This window comes from Natrix helvetica, assembly GCF_964273705.1.
Source record: "Natrix helvetica genome assembly, chromosome: 4".
NCBI classification, from domain to species: Eukaryota; Metazoa; Chordata; class Lepidosauria; order Squamata; family Natricidae; genus Natrix; species Natrix helvetica.
The window spans coordinates 53,569,444-53,592,672 of record NC_138550.1 but is presented as its reverse complement, the minus strand read 5'-3'; the positions used below and the strand labels follow the sequence as shown (position 1 = coordinate 53,592,672).

The following is a 23,229-nucleotide window of genomic DNA, read 5'->3' as shown; positions in this document are numbered from 1 at the left end:
AAACAAGGTAGCAAACGTTTTTTTAAAGTATACTTATATATCCAAAGGTGAAAGAAAAATTAGCATCACACTGACATTGTATTTAAAACTTAAAAGGATGAAGAAAAAGGTATTTACTTAATAAAAGAACTTGCTTTCTTCTTGAAGAAGACTACTAGGTTTTTTTTGCACAGCAACTATTTTTATATCCACCTTATTTAAAAGCATGTGTTCATAAACACTTATATTATCGTATGTTGTTGCCATCATTGCTCAGTACCTGACTTTGCCCATGAAGAATCTTACAAAAAAGCAGGGTCATTAGAGCACTATGGAACATTTTACACAAGATCAGAACAAAATGGTGTGTGTATATGTGTGTATGTGTACATACCAATGAATGTTATTTTGTAAGCAAGGTTAAAAAAACTCAGTGAAATAAGGACTCTTAATTATATGTACTCACATTTCAACTATTCTAAGGCTAACAAAAATACATTTAAACACCATTGAATTATACACAACTTTTATTGAAAAAGTTTTAAGTACTTTACTCACCTTTAATTCATAACATCATATATACGGTAATGACACTAGCTTTATTTTCAAAACGTTAAAGGCACAGAATACATAATATACCGAACAATTAAGTTCCTAATTTCAAACACATAATTTAAAGTTTTCCTTAAAAAACTAAATTTCTGAATTCAGTATGCAGGGGTTTTTTGGGTGGGGCGGGGGTTGGGGGGGTGTCTCTCTTGTAGACAACTCCTATAATACATAATAATTTACCTTAGGTTAAGAATTTAAAATAAAGGTGTGCTACTAAATCATTGTTTTCTGACAAGTATGCTTATATAGAACTTGACAGCCTACAGCCCACACCCTTCTTTTTTCCATTTAGGAAAATATTCATTAGAACGGATTTCTGAGGTGCAAGGACACCAAAATACTAGATTAAAATGATAGAAAGGAAAGTGAAGCAGTCAGCTTACCATCTTCTTTTGCATTTGTATAGCAGCGAAATGGGATGGTAGGACTTTGGCAAAAAAAGAGAATAAAATATTTCCCAGAATGGAAGCTATGATTTCCCTGAATATAGCCCAAAAATAAATCCCTCATACATCTTTCCACAGATAAAGCTTCTCCAGATGTTCTAGACAAGAGTTACCAGATTCCAGGATTAGACAGCAGCTCTGTGACTGAGGAAGGCAAATATAAACTATTACACACACTGGACAATTGCTTAGGTGTCAAGAAGTAAGGCTGATCCATGGGAAATTTGCATTTTTGTTTGAGTACCACCAGAAATTGTACACTAAACTGTAAAATAGAAGGATCATTATTAGCTAGAGAGTCTACATTGCTAATCAGAAGACCAATAGACACTTATTCATGGAATGTAAAAGAATTTCCAGGACAGTCAAAATGGTCAACAAAGTTGGAATCCTATTCAGTGTTATTTATTAGAATTGATTTTGCAGTGGTATTAAAAGCTTAGGATTGTTCATCTTTATTAAAATTATACACATCCCTAATTTGCAGATATACTAACAGAGCTTGTTACTAATTGTTACAGTTAAGCTGCAAGAGGCTGGTGTGATTTTATTTGGGGATAATCTCCCTTCATATTATACATATAGTTACATACAAAAGGGCTGTATATATAGCACAACACACAGTGATCTAGAGGTACATAGAACATATTTTTGAGAGATTAAATGTTGTATATACTATGCCTTCTGTTAATGTAAAAATAAATACTGAAGGACTGTTAACAATGAATGTAGGCTATGATTTGCTATTTAATTAGTCTTCAAGACTAGACTTACTGTTCTACTTAGAAAAATATATGTGCTCCTTTATGGCATAGATAGAAATGTGAAGTCAGCAAAAAATAAATGTTTTCATCACAATGAGATGTGGCAACCTGCCAAGGTTATACTTTGCTACAAAAGGCACTATAATAACAAGCTATTACACATTTACTTTCTTAATTTGAAGAATTATATAAAAGAAATGTTCAGTAGTAAGAATAAAGGAATATAGGAAGTTCAGTTAAAATAAGATTCTTATACTTATAAAATAATTAAAATAGAAGTTAACACTTAGATCTTCCTCTATTACAAACAAACAACAAAAACAGGGTTGTCACATTCTAGAACAGTTGTGGTGACCCCCAACCATAAAATTGGTGTCTCGGTTCCTAAGACCATCGAAAATATGTGTTTTCCGATGGTCTTAGGCGACCCCTGTGAAACCCCTGTCCCCTCCCACAGGTTGAGAACCACTGTTCTAGAACATTATGCAGCCCCGTATAGACAACCATCTTAGACCATGACAATCAATAAAAAGTGCTCCAAAATGTCACACTCCTTAGCAAACCCTCATAAACAAGAGGATACCATATTTCTATGTTAAGTAGGAACTTGGAAGGACTGCAGTCCACTTCAATCAACCCTAATTAACAAAAAAAAGTATAAAATTGTGACCTCACTGCTCACTTAACAATTTAACCAAAGGTAAGCAACCTATAAACAACCTATACTGTAGCTACATATAGCCCCAAAATCCTGTTCTGCTATCACTGCAGAAGCCCAGGAGTTAATCAAGTAGTACCAGTGAGCACTGATTTTACAGGTGGAAGGGAGGGTAAAAATCATTGGTTGTACCTTTAGAAAGATTATTGCACTGTAACACCACCACCCAAAAAATGTTTTAAAATGGAAAAACTGGCTTTTACCGATTTGATTACGGTATCCATCTGTCCCATATAACTATTTTTTTAAAAATGTCTGCAAACTGGTTCCCTAATTCAAGTTTAAGAGATTTCAATATATAAGCACAATAGCATTCACTACATATTGTATTTCAATAATTTGCAATGTATTCAAATAACTTTTTGCTCACTGTTAATTCCAAAGTGATTTGGAAACTGTTATTACCACAGATGGCATGATCTATTCTAGACTCATTTTCTGCACCTGACATGTTGACATGATACAGAGAGTCCTCAACTTACAATCATGCATTTATGGCTCTTTATGGTCACAACTGCAATTTAGGTATTTTGCCAGACACCAAGGTTTACTTGTGTTTTCCAGCAAAAATGCCAGTTGTAGATAATGGGTTCATTTAATGATCGCGGCATTTGCTTAACAGTGACAGATGTGCTTAATGACCATTGTAATTCATTTAATAACTACTGCAGGAAATGTTGTAAAATCAGGTCAGTTATATGATGATTTGGTTAATTGATCAGTGAGACTTATGACTGTAACCGTGCCATCAATTATGATTATGAGTCAAGGACTGCCTGTACTACACTGGATCTTAGTCAAAAGGCAGAGAAGCATTATTCAGGATCTCCATTTTGTCAATCAAACAAAAACCCATAACAAAAAACCTAAACTTATTAATAGTATTTATGTAGTCTAAACCAGTGATGGCGAACCTTTTTTGGCTCATGTGCCAAAAGGGGGAGTAGTGCACGGGGGTCGTGCATGGGCGTGCCACACCCATAATGCAATGCGTGACCCCAGTGCGCATGCACGCATGACCAGCGCTCCCATTTTTTGCATGCTTTCTTCGCCCTCCCCAGGCTCCAGAGGCTTTATAGGAGGCTGGGGAAGGCAAAAACACCCCCCCCGGAGGCTTCAGGAGCCTCCCTGAAGCCTCCGGGGTGCAAAAAACGGTCCTAGAGCAAACCGGAACTTCCGATTTGCCCGTAAGGCTGGTCTTTTGTGCTCCAGAGGCTTCAGGGAGGGCCTCTGGGGGGCGGTGGAGGCTATTTTCGCCCTCCCCAAGCTCCTATATAGCCTCTGGAGCCTGGGGAGGGTGAAAAATGGCCTCAAAAAAAGGCTGAAGTCAGCTGGCCAGCGCACACATGCGCGCTGGCCAGCTGACAGGGCAATGCCTTGCGTCCCTTGACAAATAGCTCCGCGTGCCACAGGTTCACCATCCCGGGTCTAAACTATATAAAATAGAAAAGAGAATGTTACTGGAATTCCCAAACAGAGTTGATACATTTTTAAAATGTGGCAAAATTTCCATTGCTGGTTAATGGGTCCAATTTCAAATAGACTCAGAATGAACTCTGCCATTTTTATTCATAATACCACACATGTACTAAGTTACGTGAGATTAAGACAGTGAGAGTATTGGACACTGCTATTTTAATGTGTCTGTAAGGCTATTCAAGGCATTTTGAGGGAAAGAGAGGGAAATAGATCCCTGAGCTAGCCAATCTGCCTGTCAATGCTAGCAACTCATTCAATATACTGAAAGTACAAGAAAGAGAAATGCTACCTTACCTCAGGAGAAATCCACCTTTCATCACTAGCATCATCTGGTGTCTCTAGTCATGGAAGGCAAAAGATGTGCACTACTTCATATCTGAAGCCAAAAAGGAATGTTGGCGCCAGCATGAGCATACGTGCCACCCAGTCAATGCCTCCTTAAAGAAGCTGTACTTTCTTCTGGGCTTATAAAGCAGCTGTAGCCCAGGAAAATATGCATTTGGGTTTGTGAAGCACCAAAATATCCCACTACCTGCTCTAAAGCACCTTTTTAAAGCATCAGTGAAGTATTTATTACACATGCCTTGAAAAGGCTTTTTGGTCCTGTACACAAAGAAGCTCAATTCATGGTAGAAGACAACAAAAACATAATCTTGCTACAGTATTTACAAAAATACATACACTGCTTTTAAAATGATTTCATGTAATCAAGATTGAAACCACAATTTAATGTCTCTAGATTTTTCATATTAATTCCATCATTCAGTAATCAATGTCACTTAATGCCATAATAATTCATGTATTATTCAGTAATAAGTGACATTTTTTCACCAACCTTGTAAGAAAAATTCTAAAGCAAAATGACTCAAAACGCTATTGCCAATGAGTCAAGTCAATTTTTGGTTATCTTATCATATGCTGTTACAATAGTCATTGCAATCTCAATCTGTTCTAAGGTACAGATAAAAAAGAAAAGGCATGTGTTTTTGTATTAGATACTTCAGTTCTGCAGTCCCAATTACAGTCAGAACCTATGGTCCTCCAATATTGGAATATTTCAATTTCCATCCGTTGCAGATAGCATGACCAAAGACCAGGGAGCAAGAGAAGTACAAAGCATCTGATGGGGCACAACTTTACCACTTTGAAGTGCAAGAATGCATTTTGTTGCAAAATTGCAGAGATGAGCTCAATTCTAAACTAAGGACAAATTCCCTCTAGCCAGTTATGATACTATTGTCAAAAGTCAAAAGTTTATGTGTCTGCCAGTCCCTGCTTCCATTGGCCCTGCCATTTCAGTCATCTTCTAGATGCTGTGAAGGCCAGAGCTGTAATGGAAAGTGCATCTATTACTCCTCACGCATTTCAAACTGGGTATTAAAAATTGGCACAAGATAGGGAGCAGGTAAGATTCATTTTTCTGCCTTTGCTAAAACTACAGCCTCAGAACAGGAGATTCTTCCATGCATGGAACTGCTGACTTTCCATTATCTGAGGGCAAACTAAAACATGAGATTCCCACTGTTTTAGTCTATGCAGATTAAAAAGAAAAGAAAAGAAAACCCAGGGCTTGTTTGGCTTACGCATGGGGAGACGATTGGAACACTGGAGGGAAAGTTGATATGGTGGTTGAGAAGAACATAAGCCCCCATCTTAGCTGCTGGAAAGATTGGGGGGGGGGGGAAGGGTTTCACTAAAGTCCAACCCTGGAAAAAGGGGAGTTAAAAAAAAGTCTTTGGTACAAAATTGCTCATTTCACAGTGGCTTTTTTTTTTCACTGTGAAAAAGATTTCACAAAGAGGATGCTAGAGGAGGTTTTTTTGCTTTTCATTCTGCAAGAGGTTGGAGGAATCACTATAATCATTACAATGTTAATGTGTAGATTTAATTTTATGAAAACATCCCAACTTACCCAAAAAGTATTTTTAACTGAAAATACTGAGGTGTTTTTGCCCTCTTACCACCATTTAGACTGCCATTTTGTCTCCAAGTAAATTGAACTATAACACCAAATAGCATAATTTGCAATGGAGACCTAAATCAATATGCAGAGTATCTACTAGGGAGATGTAAACTGGACCATTCTTTCTGTGTAATTTGAATTTTTTTTTCAAACTTACTGCTATTATTGACAAATACTTCATCTAGTGAATGGAGAAAGGGAAGTATTGTACTTAGTGGTGCATAATTTTAGATGATATGAATTATCAAGAGTTGTGTAATTCAGTTTTAATACTTAGATATTTGTCAAAATATCTAAGTATTAAAAACAATGTTTTGAGTACTGGGTAAAAGGAAAATAATCAGAAATTATTAAGATGACTCATAATTGTATATGTGTAATTTACCAATATTTGAAGTGTTAGTACCAACATTAACACTAGTTTCACCTTGACCATTTGCAAATGATTGTGATTATTTTATTTTAATAAACTAATTTCTTACTTTGATATATTGAAATTCAACTTTTGGTATTGAATAAAATCCCCATTCTGCACTGAAATAAGAACACTAAGCTATAGGATTTGTAATGATTTTCAAGCTGGTTGAGAACAATAATGCAAAGGAAGCCTGAGAGATGAGACACAGAACACACATAATTATATATTTCTCCAAAGACTTGTCTGTTTTTTGAATGTCAGACCACACTCTTAAAAAAACTGTTCACAAAGAAAAATAAACAAACATGAATATTCCAAGAAAACACACGCAAAATAATCCAATATTAAGTAATAATTTAACTTTTGGAGTCTCTTCCAGCATTTGTAGACAAATAGTCTCTTCTTCCCTCTTATCTAGGGTGGCTGTTTCGTTCACATTTTTGCTTTTAAAGCCACAGAACCAATCTACAAATTTCCAGTCTTTCTCATTACTCCCAATCTCCTCTTCATTCTTCTTGTTATCCATAAGCGCCGCCTGCCCATTAGAGTAACAATCAACTGGTGTTTCAACTTCAGAGTTAAGCGAAATCACTGGATTGCTGTCATCTCTGGAAGTAATTAGAAGATTGACATTTTCAGGCTGTTCATTTTTAACACTATCTTCAGATTTCCCATTTGAAGATACCATTACACCGTACTTTAACACATTCTTTTCTTGTGCTTCATATGGACTGGCTGTTAATGTGCTTTCTTTTACAATTCTGTTTTTTGTAGACCAAAATGTAGTTGTACGAATTTGTTCTGCTGAAGGTGGGGGGGTCAAAAAGCTGACTATTATAGCCACAATTCCAGTGATCCAAAACAGTCCAGTAGCAACATACATATAATGGATATTCTTGATGAAAAATGGTCTAGTGTCTGGCTGGTTACATTCAGGGACACGATAGATAAATGCCAGAATCAACCGTGTAGCTCCTAAAGCAAATCCAACCATCCCACCAAAGAAGGCCCCTTGTTCATTACAACGCTTCCAGAATACACCTAAAAGAAATATAGCAGCCACTGGAGGAGTCAAATAATCCGCTACCTCTTGTATATATAGATACATTTGCCCTCCTTGCATTTCCACTATTATTGGGACCCAAGCAATGCTTGTTACAACCATGAACGCGACAAAAATTCTTCCAACAATCATCAGTTCTCTGGATGATGCAGTCTTCCTTATGAGGAGCTTATATATATCAAGTGTAAAGATGGTACTGGCGCTGTTAAATATAGAATCTAAATCACTCATTAGAGCAGCTATCATTACAGCCATCATAAGGCCCCTCAGACCTACAGGAACAAGATTCATTACCAGACGCGGATAGGCAATGTTAGAGCATCCAGCTCTGCTTCCACAAACTTTCATACAATGTTCTGGACTGATGCATGCAATATCATCTGCAAACAATACCCGTGATATCATACCTGGAATAACTATAAGGAACATAGGTAAGAGTTTTAAAAAACCTGCCATCAGAGTGGATCCTTTAGCATGAGCAATATTTTTTGCTGCTAACACTCTCTGGACAATTACTTGATCTGCACACCAATACCATACAGAAGCTGGAGTCTGTCCCAAAATGAAACCAGGCCAAGGAACATCTTCATCAGTTGGTTCACGTAACATTTTCAGTGCATCAGGTTTTGGGTCAACATTGCAATAGTTAGTACTGGAAAGATTATGTATCAATAAAATTGATGTAACATTTGGTTTGGCCAACATGTATCTTCGTTTAAGCTCTTCAAACCCACCCATTTCTTTAATACTTATGATCATAAGTGTGAAGGCACCAATAATCATAAGCAAAGCTTGAACTGTATCTGTGTAGATAACTGCCACAAGACCTCCAGTCACTGTCAGCAATGCAGTCATTCCAATCAAAAGTATCACTGATAAATAAATATTCCAGCCCAATGACTCTTGAATGAACAATGCTCCTGAATACAAATCTACTGAGAGTTTGGTGAAGATATAGAGAATTAGAGACAAAATAGCAAAATATACTTGAATTCTGTGCCCTCCAAAGCGTTTGGATAAGTACCCAGGCATGGTGTATATTCCAGATTGTATGTAGACCGGAACAAAGATCCATCCCAAAAGTTGCAAAAGCATTAAGGCATTGAATTCCCATGCCCCCACGGCAAATCCGCTTGCTGCTCCAGATCCTGCAAGCCCAATGAAGTGTTCACTTCCGATGTTGCTTACAAACAAAGAAGCACCAATTGCAACCCATGTCATAGATCGCCCTGCAAGGAAGTACCCACTTACAGTGCTTCGATTGGATTTCCACATGGCAAAAAAGCCTATGCACAAAACAAGCACAAAATAGAGCGCCACAATGGCAATGTCTGCTGGTTCCAAAGCTGCCCTCATTTTTGTAAAACAAGTAACTTCCAAATGTTGGTGTCCAGGTCACAAACCCCGAGCCTTAGTAAGATAAATCAGTTTAGTTTTACAAACACTGTGGATCAAAAATCTGTCCTTTGGTTTGCTGTCTTGATGGCAGTGGATGCAGTATAAATCTGAGAAGATAAAATGTGTTTTTTTCCGCTTCTTAAATACTTAGTGTGCTCTTTTATTCTCCAATCCACAAGAGCATCATCATTAACTTTGTTGATGTAGGAGAAATTCTTAGTTGCAGCTAAGTTTAGTGAGGCCTACTGTACCAACCCTGCAAGGCAGCAAAAACAAAAGATAAAGATTGAATTAGAGAAGGCTTTACTATGCACCAGAAAAATTTGAATTCTGTCATAACAAGTAGTTGAACATAGCTTTTCCTCCCTTTGAAATGCAATGTTGAATTTTACACAATTTAACACATAACTTTCAAAGACTGTAAACAAGATATATTAGTAAAGTAAAAGAAAGTGCATGCTTTTACTAAATAAACTACCAAATTTGCATACTAAGCATTAACTTAATTACACAGAATGTTTTGATATTCAAAATGATGGTAAATCAGCATCACAGAAGAAGTCTATTCTGGATTTATATATATTGCACCCTTCAATTCTTTCAGAATCAACAATTATCTCCAAACATGATTTATCTAACTTGATGTTTCTGTGTGATAATGTATCAATAGTGTTGTAAACTTAATTTCAAAAGCTTTAATCATGAGGGAAATTATAACTGTATGTTTCTTTTCCTATTCATTTGCTTCTCCAAACTGATCTTCATTGTACCCAGTTTCTTTTTCCTATGGTAGCTGTGTACATACACTTTTTTTTCATATAATTTCTTCAAAGCCTGAAGATGAACATGCTTTATATATTCATGTTCTATATTCAATATGGATTTTTCTTTTTCAAAAAATGTCTAATAATGTCTAAATGCAGGTGACCTCTAGTTGACTAAAGCTAAATTCTGACAAGATGGAAGACTTCTAGGAAAGTGATGAGGTTCAGGAGTTTTTTTTAACTGAAGTTGTACATTTCCTCCATGAAGAAATGGATGAGGAAGTGGAAGTTGTGGAAACCTTGGGAAATAATTATCATATCATCCTAGAATTCACCATACTGAAGGCTGGGAGAACTAAAGGTAATCAGATTAGTGTTCTATATTTCAAGAGAGGTGACTGCAATAAACTAAGAAAAAATGTGGGAAGGATTTCATGGATGGAAATGCTAAAGGGAAAATAGTTCAGCAGCATTAGGAAATTCTGAAAAATAAGATTAATCAAATTAAAACAATACTAGAAAAAAAACAAGAGACAGATAATATTATTTGTATAGTTGGCAAGAACTCTTTGATAAACTAAGAAACAAAATTGACATTTTTTTTAAAATGAAAAGAGGGGTCATATAACAAAAGCAGAATATTAGAATACTCCAAATCTCTTTAAGAATTGGATTAGAAAGACTAAAGGTCTCAATGAGAGGAGGCTTGCATGGAAAGCAAAAATAACCAAAAATACTTCTTTGGATGAAGTATGAGAAGATTAAGGAAATAGTCATTCCATTGGTTGGAAAAGAAGGCAACAGGGAAAAGGCTGAACTCCTTAACTCCTACTTTGCGTCTGTAGTTTCACAAAAGGCAAAAGAGGTCCAACTATCAGAAGGTGGGCCATGATAGGAGGCAGAAGAGAAGTGAAGGTTAAAACAGGCATGTAAGTGGTGATGGCGAACCTTTTTTGGCTCACGTGCCAAAAAGGGGGAGGGGTAATGCAGGGGGGTCCTTGGCTATTAAGGAACTAGATAATATTATCTCAGAACCATTAGCTGTAATCTTTGATAACTTTAGTGTAGGGAAAGCATCAGAGGAACAGAATGGAAAAGAGCTGCTTAACACTGTTGTGATCTTTCAGAAAGGGGAAAAAAACTGTAGACAAATCACCTTGACTTCAGTAATTAAAAAAATCATAGAAATATCATAAAGCAGTCTGTTTGCAAGCACTAAGAAAGTAACAAGATAATTATCTGAAACCTGCATGAGTTTGTCAAACACAGGCTATGTCAGATTTTATGGCTTTTTAAAAAATAACTGGCTAGATTAGAAGGATCCTGGTAGCACCTAATGAAGTAAAAGTTGCAATTCATAAAAGTTTAAGCCTTTCACTAAAAGTCGTTGGTTAGGAAATGTATTACCACATCCCAGATTTTTTGCAACTGCAAACTAAAACAGCTCCTCAATGATTACAATGACTAGATTAGTAGATTAAGGGAATGCTCTGGATGTAATATAGATGGAATTCAGTAAATTTAATAAAGTTGACCATCTTATAAAATGGAACAGATAATGTAACAATATCTGATTATTTTTCAAAACCATTGAAAATGAAATAACTTAGAGAAAGCAGGAATTAAGAGAAAAAGATTAAAATGAAGAGCTCCAAAAAAAATTTCATCATTTTAATGCTACCAGTTATTTTTCATCCACATATCTGCTGATATAAATTTAGATGTTATATACTCTTCAAGTTATATATTAAGAAAACACATTCAAATGATTCAGGGACCTGTTACACCAAGGGTGTCAAACTCGATTTCATTGAGAGACGCATCAGGGTTGTGTTTGACCTTGGGGGGCCAGGGTGATTATGGCCAGGATGGGTGTGGCCAGCTTGACATCACTCGTGTTGGAGACGCCTGTGGCAGGCCGAGCACTCTGCCAGCGAAAATGAGCTCCTGAGCTCAGTTTTCGGCTGCAATGGCTTCCTGCAACCCTCTGCCAGCAAAAACAGAGCTCGGGAGGTCCACCCACGGCTCTTGCGAGCTCTGTTTTTGCTGGCAGAGACACTGCAGGCTGGTCCTTTGCTTTTTGTAGGGCAGCCCTGCAGGCCCAATCTAAGCATCTCACGGGCCAGATCCAGGCCATGGGTCTTGAGTTTGACACCCCTGTATTACACATTTTGGCAAGGAAATGAAACTCTAGGTTCTACCTCTTTACAGAACTAGTTTTCTGGTAACTAAGGAACAGAGCACATCATAATATCCTTTCCATTAAAAAATGCCACACGAAATCTTGCGAAATTGCCAAAATTAATACAATTGTATAGACATTTGTTGCAGCCACAAAACCACCTGCCTTATCTTCTTTTCATTATCTGCCATAACTACAACCAAAATCTCTGGCTTCAGGAATGGCACATCCAATCACCCACACATTTTCGGAATCTACCCGGTGCCTTCCTTTCCTTATCTGCCTTTAGCTTCCACTTTGCCCTAATGTCCTTGACATTTTCTTACACCATCTGCCCCAAACACTTCTGTATGGAACATGCCTCCTTGTTTAGATGTGAATTATACAAATCCAGTTTACCTTGCATGGACCGTTTTGTACATCTCTAGAGAGAGAGAGAAACAATGAAGAAGAGTTTGGGTAAGGCTTAAATCAGATAACTTAAATATTATTATTTAATCTGCCTAACACAAAGGGGCAGTAGTCATTCTAAATTAATGAACAGCAAAAACAATTTACAAGATAATCCAATGGGATGCATTTTTCAGGGTAACCTAGTATATAGTATGGAACGCCTAGAAGGTATTTAACTACTCCACCCACCACAATTCTGGCAGAACTAAAGCTTATGCACCTGCAAATAAACTACAATATTCCAATTCCTGAACATCCAAATTCATACAAAGTAAGATAATACATAACCAAATAACACATCACAGGTCGTCCTCAACCTACAACAGTTCATTTCATGACCATTCAAAGTTACAAAGGCGCTAAAAAAAAATTATAACAGTTTAGTAACACTTATAACACACTTATGATCATTGCAGCATCCCCATAATCACATGATCAAAATTCAAATACTTGGCAAATGACTCATATTTATGATGGTTGCAGTGTCCTGGGCTCGTGAATCACCTTTTGCGACATTCTGACAAGCAAAGCCAATGGGGAAGTCGGATTCACTTAGCCATCGTGTTACTAAACAACTGCAACAATTCACTTAACAACTTGGTAAGATCATAAAATGAGGCAAAACTCACTTAACAACTGCCTCGCTTAGCAACAGAAATTTTGCGTTCAATTGTAATCGCAAGTCAAAGGGCTATCTTTTCTATTTAAGGCACAAGTAATAAATAAAATAAATGTCAGTATAAAACTGGTCTTTTAATCTATTAAACCTGTAGATATTGGTTCCCATAGCCAAAAGGAAGCGAGAACACTTGTGCGCATAATAAAGTGAAAACATATTTTTGGATGCAGTTATGGGTGCCTAATATATGAATCAATTCCAGTTCCCCAATCTTTTAATATAGAGAAAATTCTCAGCTTTTACCATTTTTGGTTATTAAAAATATCAAAAGAAATTAGAAGGTTCAACATGTATTTATGATCTTTAAAGTTACTATTTAGTTTACCTGCCTATCCAAAGGGGCTTCTGTAACTATAACTTCTACAACTGGTTTTTCTATAAATTATTTGTTTTTAATATGTAAATTAACTCACGAAATTCAGGATCTTACAATTGCTTGCCTGTTATAAGTAAGGTATCCTGTAGTCCACATGTATAAATGATTGCCTTATTTACTTCTGAACAGACTGGGGAGAGGGGGAAAGATTTGCAAATTATCCCCAGGTTTACGTAGGAAATTTTCTTTTCAGATATTAAAAAGTGACAGAAGGCCCCTGGAACAATGATTCAGTGAATATCAGAAGATGCCCAACTTCTTTCACATTTCTTTATATTTTTGGCCTTTGTCAGCAATGGAGTACAGCTTTGGCAAGCACAAACATAGGTTTAAAGCAGTTCTGAGGTGCTTTTTTTCCTATGACCAGCCCATGGGGGGGGGGGGAGGAGTCAGAAGGAATCTGGTAGCATTTTTTCCAAACTGTGGTAGCATTTTGTTAACCTTTAAAAACATTAATCAGAAAAGGTACTACTAAACTCCTGTTTTTTGCTACCACAAACTAATTTGATCCTCCTCCTAGAATCTCCATCATAAAAATATCTTCCCGAAAAAGATTCTTTGTAATTGCAGGTTTAAGAAATGGTCTGGCTTCCCTCAAGCTGAATTCTACTGGTACTTTACAACAGATCAGCGGTTCACCTTCTACTTTGGCTAGAGAAAATCTGTTTTCAAGTGAAGATATTTTTTTTTCAGCAAAAATGATCAATTATCAGTACTACAGATTACTTTCATGCACCTTTTAATCAAAGTTCATGCATACCAAGAAATTTCATACAGTCCTACTGTCAGCAGGGAACTTTAAACTAAACAGAAGTATCATTCTTAATAGATCAATAACTGTTAATGCAGTAAAGTATCTTTGTCCACATACCAGTGGTGGGTTCCAGGCGGTACGGCCATACCGGGAGTAGCTGGGAGAAGCGGCCACCGTACCGGTACGATGGCTTATTTAGACCACCTGCGTTCTATGGGAGTTTAATATCGCGATTGGCCCATTGTGCCTGTGCGACCTCCACCAGGCAGCTGGGTGTCGCAAGGCAGTAGTGTGCGCATGTGCGCACAGGCCCATCTAGGACACCCAGCCCCCTGCGCAGTGTACCGGCTGCGCCGGGGTCCCGAACCCACCACTGCGGGTCACATGTCACATGCCATTTACCTTATTTGATCCTGCCAGCAGTTATCCACTCCTTAATGTCAACTAAATCAATTAGCTCCAACTTAAACTGGCATTGGTCTATTGAACGGTCTACATCTGCCAGCCTATATAAAAAGTAATTACATCCCAAATAAAAATGATAAAAAAGCTTTATCTTTAAATCCATATTCATGCAATAGTATAATTGAACAATCGGAGATACATGGAGAGGTACTGCTGTAATTTACTGCAATTCATTCTCCAGTCTTTATTTGTTGCTCTGAACACCGTTTAATAAACTTAATTACATATATAACCTGATGCTAGTCATACATAGTGTGGACCCTAAACTCTTGAAACAGTCTTGCAATGAAACTTGCCAATTACATAATAATAACCCCATCATTCTGCTGGTACACGTAATCCTTTACTTAACAATCATTTAGTGACTAATCAAAGATACAATAGCACTGAAAAAAGCAATGTTTGGTTTTCACATTTATGATCGTTGCAGCAATCCCATGATCAAAAGTTGGGCGTTTGGCATCTGGCATGTATTTATGACAGTTGCATTATCCTGGTGGCATGTGATCACCATTTGTAACCTCTCCAGCTGGCTTCCAAACCGTAAATTCAATAGGGGATGTAGGATTTGCTTAATGATCACATCATTCACTTAGCAACTGTGGCAAAAAGGTCATAAAATGGAGCAAATCCTACTTAGCAACTGCCTTACTTAGCAACAGACATTATGGGCTTAGTTATGGTCATAAGTCAAGGACTATCAGTAATGATGTCTTACTAAAGCATGTATAACTAAGTACATTTCATAAAGTCTGTTTTTAAGGCATACTGTAAAGTCAGTGTCCATTTTTCAAGCCAATCAACCAACAAAAGAATTTGAAGAAGCAACCAATAAGTACTATCAATCTCTAAATATGACCATGTTCTAGCCTCCATGAATATATCTAAGAAAAAACTCAATTTTCAAAAAAGAATACAATTGTGGCCATAAACATTAATCAGTTCATAAATGAAAGCTCATAGTTCTAAGACACAGAACTGGGAAAAATTCCAAATGAAGAAATGATGTAAAAACTCATAATGTTTGATGAATTAACTGTTCAGTGCATTACTATGCTTTTCATCATTCTTGTTCTATTCCTTTATATACTGGGGGAAAGCAGTATATTTTTGTAATTTCCTTATTAACAACCTGTTCTACAATAAACTTTGCTATTTCCCAATATGTAAGTTATATATCTAAATACTTTCTACCAAAAGCAGAAAAATCAATAGCTTCAAACATGTACTGAGTAAAATCGTATCTGCTATGTAGTAAAATAATATAAAATTATCTGAGTAATTTGAAATAACATATATTACTTGTAGAGTCAATTTTAAATGTGCAGTTTTTATTTACAGACAAGTGAAATCAGTGAACCACTTTCCCATGAATGGGAAAAAACCTGTATTTTAATCAGAAAAAGGTTTAGCTCTCTTGCCCTCTTCTGGGCAAGTTCATAAAGTACATGTATTTCTGAAAAGAGGTAAAATAGGAATGAAAAATACATCTCAAGCTTAATACATTGCAATTGGATTTAAATTATTTTAGATATTTTTTAACCACTGATATATACCATGTTTATTATAGGATACACTAAACTTTTGTCATTAAGACAAACGGTGGTTGTTGTTTAGTTTCTTCCATTATAACAGTGAATACTGTAAATATTCTAGATTGCTTGCATTCTTGCTTCTATTGTATTTCTATCTGAATTGATTCAGGTATTTTTATCCTCAAAAAATGTATGTTCTTGGCAATATCAATCCATCAGAACAGTTTCACCTGACTAGCAATAGTGCCTTTTAGACTGAAAATTCTAAATGTAGACCAAATTAAAGCTATTCTTTATATTTGTTTATTAAAAGGCCACACTAAATTATTTGTATTCTTATATCTACATAGTAATGATTTGGAAGATTTTTATCTAAACATGGAACTCAAAGATGATCGATTATTTCTTAGGCACATGTTTCCTTTAAGAAGGAAATCTTTATTTCTTTAGATCAGCTGACAGTCTAATTTAAATGTCTGATATGACATTATGACAGGGTTGGATTTTTTTTTTTTTTTTTTTTTTGCAGATTGTGAACTTTTCAGCTACAAGATCCTAATTCTTTGACATTAATTCAGAAATGTCTACATGCTGCTTCATGAAATGCTTGGTTCCACTTCAAGAGAATCTGTCTCTATGCTTTCTAAAATATTTTTAAAATGTACTTTACATCTGAGATGGTCTAAAAACTTGTATATCCTGAAACAGCTAATTTATCTTGCATTTTATGGGAGCAACAAAATGTACTCCAAAATCTGCAAACCCAGGTCTCAAACATCAGAAACACAAAACTCAAATCTGACTATGCGTATTCAAAACATAGTATGTAGAATATATAATACCGCCCATGTGTAGAATGAAGTTTTACTAAGCAAAGACTTCCCTGTGTAAAATAATTTTAAGGTTGTAAACATATACACACCACCTTTGAGTTAACTTCACAAACCTCAGTGGGACTTTGCGCATGCTGCATGCAGAGCTATAGTGCAAGGAAATACTGTGAGCTGCAGTCTTCTATATTGATGAGAAAACTAAACTTTCTAATTAAAGCATTCATTACCAGTTTACCCGAATAAATACATTTAAAAAGAGCATCATTATCTATTTCCTTTTTCAAAACAATGTCATGCTCTTTAATATTTGCCAATTTCAGAATCTGTTTTAATATGGAGCCAGACTCAGCAGTACTAAGTCACCGGTATTTGCTTCAGGAAACTTCCCCAGAATTTCTGCATGAATCTCAAACCCACAATGTGAAAAATAGGCCCTCTCTACTTGAGTTATGGGCTCCCACTCGATTCTATCTATTTTGATCTGCATTTTGAACATCATGTAAACTTCTTGCTAAGAAATGAAGCAAATCTTTCAATGCTACCCTTCAAGTAGCTCCTAGAGTCATTTAAAAAAAAACAATCCCTGCAATTTATGTTCTATTATATGTATAAAATCCATGTTTTTGCATATCTTGGAAATCCAAAGCTTCCAATGCGGGGAGAAGCATTTAAAAGGTGATCAACTAACAACTATCAGGAGAGCCGTTACTAAGCATGCAGCTTTCCAGAAGTGCCAAAATGAAACGGTCCCCAAAAGCTGCGATCAGGGTCGATGAAACACCGCCGAGAATGAACAAGGGCAGCAGGGCGATTTTTGCGTTTAAAGGGAAGCCCATGCAAAAACCCAAAGCGCTCGGGGAAGAAGAGGAAAATAGTTTAAACCTGGCACTTTTCCCTAAACGACTAAGAGCGGTTCCTTTAATTGCGTTTTGTGGGGGGAAAAAAGCAACGAGACTACACGTGTTCTTTCAGCATTTGGGAAAGGGGGGGGGGTAGGGAAGGCGCTTAAAAAACAGAAGAAGAGTTCAATTGTTGGAATTGCGAAAGCGCTCTCGAATTCTCCCGAAGTGATTCGCCGAACGATAATGAAAGAAAAGCCAGCAATGGCGGGAGAAAAAGGCCGTCCTTTCGGAGCCACGCATTGCGCCGGAGAGGAAGGAGGACACATGGTCGGACGTTCAGGGCTGCCGGGAAGAAACCCAGGGCGCGCCGAAGCCTCAGAGGGCTTTTGGAAGCTGGGGGGGAGGGGGGGACACCCACAGCGTCTGAAACGGGGAAGGGGGATACCTGGCGGAAAAAAAGAGGGCAAGGGCACCGAAAAGGGCACGGAACCACACAACGTCCACACACCCACTCACCCTCTGCATGGCTTTCAGAATCAAAGCCAACTCATAACGGGGCATCTTTGGAGGAAGAGGAGCAGCTCAGCCCCACCAGACAAGGGGAGCGCGGTGCGGCCACCTATCGGACGCGTCTCCTGGTCCTTAGCTGTAGCGAGCAGGAGGCAGCTGGGTGTTTAAAAGAGCTCGGCTGCTGCGCGCGCCCGGTGGCCCCGCCCCTTTGCTACTCTTCCCCCCTCCCCTCTTCCTCCTAGGACTGTGGGGAGGGAAGGAGCTTCTCAGGCGGGCTGGTCCCGAATTATGCCGGTGCGGGGGGGGGGAGAGACCCTTTATTTCCAACTCGTCCAATTCATAGGAAAGACGGCCCCGCGTTTGAAAGCAGGCCCGCGGGCGCTGCCTCACTTTCCCCATAGTGATGCCTTTTCTGCCGTTTCCTTTCCCCTCCTCTTTTATCTGTGGTCGCAAATACTACTGCAGCGTGTGGAAATTTCCACTGAATCCCGCCCCCTTCTTCTCTGGAAGCTGCATTGCCCTCTTGTAATCCCTCTCATTGTATTTCCACTATTGACACGGTTTAGCCTTTCTAAAAACATTTCGTATTTGGACTGTTCCGCAACCATTGACATGCCCAAAACGGGAAAGAGAGAGTCAGACAGGAAATTATGTGAATACAATCCAGTATATTATCTTCTACTCTTAAATGGGGGGGGAGGGGGAAAAAAAGGAAAAACAAAACCTGTCCCAACCTTATGTCAACATCACAGTCCAGCAGAGGATATGGTGTAAATCAGCTCCGAGTTGCTATTCACTCCAAAGATAGAGAGACAGAACGTTGGTCCTTACCTGAACGTTTCTTTTCAGTAGATGAGGCAGGAGGGGCTACAGCTGGGTTTAGTCACAGCCCGATTGGTCCAGAGACTGAGGGAATTTTCTTAAAGACACCATCCTTCCCTACTGGCTCCCAGTTTCCTTGAGGTCGAATGGAAAAGCTGCGAAAATATAATGCAAGCAACAATAAACAAACACCCCGACCACCCCTCGCCCCACCTAACTATAATGAGTAGGGTGGGATGTAGCCCCTCCCGCCTCATTTACAGAAAAGAAACGTTCAGGTATGGACCAACTTTCTTTTTCCTGTAGATACGGCAGGAGGGGCTACAGCTGGGACATACCCAAGCTAAGTCCCAGGGTGGGAAATATCCCCGGGGGAGAGGAGGTCGCCACCGGTTGGAGAACCCGACGACCGAAGGACGCATCCGCTGAAGTGAAACGATCCAGTCGATAATGTCGGATAAAGGACGTTGGGGAGGCCCAGGTGGCCGCCCTACAGATGTCCTCTAGAGGAGCCCTCGTGGCCCACATGGCTGTTGTAGCGACACTTCGAGTGGAATGGGCCGTGATCCCTTGAGGAGGATCTTTACCTGAGACTACATAAGCTTCGTGATGGCCTATCTTAACCACCTGCCTATGGTAGCAGAAGAAACCCTAGACCCCAGGGTACTAGGCTGAAAGGATAGAAAGAGAGCCTCTAGCCTGCAAAAGGGCAGTGTTCGTCTGAGATAAATGCGCAGAGCGCGGCGGACATCTAAACGGTGCCAAAGATGTTCCCTCTCATGTGAAGGAGAGGGACAGAAGTTAGGGAGAATGACTTCCTGCGACCTGTGGAAGAGGGAATTGACCTTCGGAAGATGTAGTCTAAGGACGACCCTATCCTGGTGGAACTGGCATAAGTCCTGCTTGGAAGATAATGTCCCTAACTCAGAGATAAAGCGAGCCGAGATAACGATGACCAGAAAGGACACTTTTAGGGACAAAAATCTGAGGTAAATTGTCCTCAGCGGTTCAAAGGGAGGCCCCATGAGAGCTCTAAGAACCAAGCCCACAACCCACGTTGGGAACCGATGGACTGGAGGAGGGCATAGGTTTGCCGCCTCCTTAAGGAACCATTAGACCAATGGGACTTGAGACAAGGGAAATGGCCATCCCCCACCAGGACCGAGGAGAGAATCGCCACCTGTCTCTGTAAGGTATTATGGGAAAGTCCCTGGTCTTGAGCCAGCGAGGCGCTGACCGGAGATAGATTGAATCTTCCGCACCAAGAAACGAAAGTCGACCTCGTAGAGTTATAGATTCGTGTTGTCGCTGGGCGCCTGGAAGATTCGATGGTGGATGTGACCTTGGCTGACAGATTAGCATCCCTCAGGAGGCACCGCTGAAGTGCCAGGTGGTCAGCTGGAGCCACTGGGGCTCCGGGTGGAGGAATACCCCCTGGCACAAAGCAATCTCCTCTTGAGTAATCCTCCACGGGGGAGATATGGATAGTTGGACAAGGTCTGCAAATCAAGGCCGTCTCGGCCAATACCAGGCTACCAGGATGATAGTGCCCTCTCTATCACTACCTTCCTCAGGGATCCCTGGATCAGAGGGCGAGGGGGAAGACATAAAGGAGGCCCGGGGGCCATGGACTTCTGAGTGCATCTGTCCTTTTGGCATTGCGCACTGGGAAGTGGGAGAAGAACTGGTTCAGCTGAGCATTGGTCAGGCTCGCAAACAAGTCCACCAGTGGGTTGCTGAAGCAGTGGCAAATTCTGTGGGAGAGTTCTGGAATCAGTTGCCACTCATTGTGGTTGACTGTCGCCCAACTCAACCAGTCGGCCTGATGCTTGGCTATGCCCGAAATGTGTTCTGATGTTATAGAGGCCAGGTTCTTCTCTGCCCAGAGACCGAGTTTCTGAGCTTCCAGCCAGAGACACTTGGAATGAGTCCCCCCCTTGACAATTTATGTGTGCCTTCGTGGCCACATTGTCCGTCAGAAGGAGCACGTGGTGATAGGTTATCAAGTCCCGAAATTGAAGGAGGGCCAGGCGAGCTACCTTCAGCTGCAGCCAATTTATATTGTGACGCAGGTCTGACTTTGTCCATCGACCCTGCTCCAGTCTGGAGTCCATCAAGACCCCCCAGCTGTAGAGGCTCACGTCCGTGGTGATCGTGATGCGATCTGGTTCCCAAAGTTCAGATCCTCAACTCAGGGCCGGAGATAGCCACCACCTCAGGGACCAACAAAGGCCCAGGGACAGGAGAACCGGGCATAAGGAGTTGCTCATGCGTTGGCGCTGGTAAGGAATGAGTGTCCATTGAAGTGTCCGGGAGTGTAGATGGGCCCAAGGTACTATTCCTATGCACGAAACCATCTTGCCCAGCAAGCGGGCCAAGGTCAGGATGAAAGCTGACCGACTTGCACGGACATGTCATGCTAAGGCTTGAAGGTTTGTTAGACGTTCTGGAGAAAGTCGGACAAGTCCCGCCACAGAGTCTATCACCGTGCCCAGATGCAGGAGTCCCCTAGGGGAGAGGGAGCAGTTAATAAATCCAATAAAAGTAAAGTAAAGTAAAGGATTCTCGTCAAGGGCAAGAGATGGCTCTTGGGGAAGTTGATAGAAAACCCCAGCGATTGTAACATCTGGATGGTTAGGTTCAAGTCGTGAATTGAGTAAGTGAGTGGGGAACCGGGCCAGGCGAGCATGTCGTCTAGGTAGCAATGGAGTCTCACTGGGTGAGATCACAGGTGAGCCGCCAAGGCCGCCAGGACCTTCGTGAACATGCATGGGGCAGAGGCTAGACCGAATGGGAGGGCCTGATATTGGAAGTGACGTCACTTGTGGGAAAAGCAAAGGAATTTGCGATGGGCTGGCAGTATTGGGCTATGCAGATACGCTTCCGTCAAGTCTATTGAGGCCATAAAGTCATCCCATCGGATTCCCAGGAGGATGGACCTGAAGGAGGACATTTTGAAGTGCCGGTAGATCAGGTAAGAGTTTAGGCGCTTCAGGTCCAGGATTGCCCTCCATCCCCCTGAGCTCTTTGGGACCACGAAGAGGTTGGAGTATAGGCCTAGCCCGTACTCTTCCTCTGGGACCGGTTTCACAGCCCGGATATCTAGCAAATGTTGGCTGGCTAGACTCATTAGACGGCATCGATCTGGATCCTTAGATGGGGAAAAGGTCCTGAAGAGAGTCGGGGGAGGGAGAGAAATTCCAACTGAGGGCCGTCCCTGATGGTGGACCTGACCCAAGCATCCAATGTTATCTCGTCCTACTGATCCATGAAGGACGTTAAGCAGCCGCCGATGGGCTGACTCTCATTGGAGTCATTTCCCTCTGCGGAAGGGCAGCCACACACACACACACGTGCGAAAGGACCACTTGTACTGACCTTGGTACCTCCCCTTGTCCTGATAAAAGGGATGATGGCCCTGCCTGTCAGACCTATAAGGGGCGTACCGCTGGTGTCGATAGTCCGGTTCAGGAGGACCGTAAGAAGAAGAAGGCCTACAGCAAGGAGCCGGATGGGAGTCTTGCTTCTTGGTGTTAGAGGGTAGGACCTTTTTCTTGTCCTTGTTTTCTATGAGAATCAGGTCAAGCGATTCCCCAAAGAGATTGGGGCCAGAGTAAGGGACCGCTGCCAAATTCCATTTGGACTTGTTGTCCATTTGTCAGTTGCGGAGCCATAAGAGGCGCTGCGATGTTACTGAGGCGGACAAAGCCCAGGAAGCAAATTTGATAGAGTCTAAGGTGGCATCAGCCAAAAACTGTGTAGCCGAAATAATTTTGGTGAGGTCTTGGTGAAGACGCTCATCCTGAATTGGGATGCAGTCCTGTAATTGATGCAGCCACATAACCGTGGTGTGATTAAAATAGGATGCTGCAGCGGCTGATTTAATAGCCTAGGCGGAAGGGTTGAAATTCTTATGTAAAGTAAGTTCCACACGCTTGTCCTTGGGCTTTAATTTGTCAGCTACATCACCTGAGACCACGGTAGAAGCGTTAGCAAGAAGGGCAATGGGGGCATCCACTGTTGGCAATTGGAGAGCCTGGGAGAAAGCCTGCTCCATATTATAGAAGCGGCGGTCGTTACTCCCAGGATTGGGCAAAGGGGAAGGTTGAGCCCACTGGTTCTTAACCACTTCCAGAAAGAGAAGAGGGGCTGGAACCTCCTCTTTATCTGTATT

General features: G+C 40.2%; 2 protein-coding genes across 3 annotated transcripts in view; both read right to left on the bottom strand.

Annotated features, from left to right (window-relative positions):
* Window positions 1-18,392, bottom strand: part of MRPS6 (mitochondrial ribosomal protein S6) — a 28,221-nt gene extending 9,829 nt beyond the window's left edge. The window contains exon 1 of the mRNA XM_081952070.1: window positions 18,240-18,392. Within this exon, the coding sequence (XP_081808196.1) occupies window positions 18,240-18,284 (45 nt within the window). The 5' untranslated portion in view covers window positions 18,285-18,392. The remainder of the gene's footprint in view (window positions 1-18,239) is intronic.
* On the bottom strand, window positions 4,299-19,085 carry SLC5A3 (solute carrier family 5 member 3). Of its 2 annotated transcripts, none has more exons than XM_081952069.1 (2): window positions 19,065-19,085; window positions 4,299-9,096 (listed from the first exon to the last, which is right to left on the bottom strand). In XM_081952069.1, the coding sequence occupies exon 2, from the start codon at window positions 8,796-8,798 to the stop codon at window positions 6,663-6,665; it is 2,136 nt and encodes a 711-aa protein (XP_081808195.1). In that variant the 5' UTR covers window positions 8,799-9,096; window positions 19,065-19,085; the 3' UTR covers window positions 4,299-6,662. The 2 variants fall into 2 exon arrangements, with proteins under 2 accessions (XP_081808195.1, XP_081808194.1); XM_081952068.1 differs by lacking the exon at window positions 19,065-19,085 and adding an exon at window positions 18,240-18,379 and having other exon boundaries at window positions 4,328-9,096.
* Window positions 19,086-23,229: the final 4,144 nt, after the last annotated feature.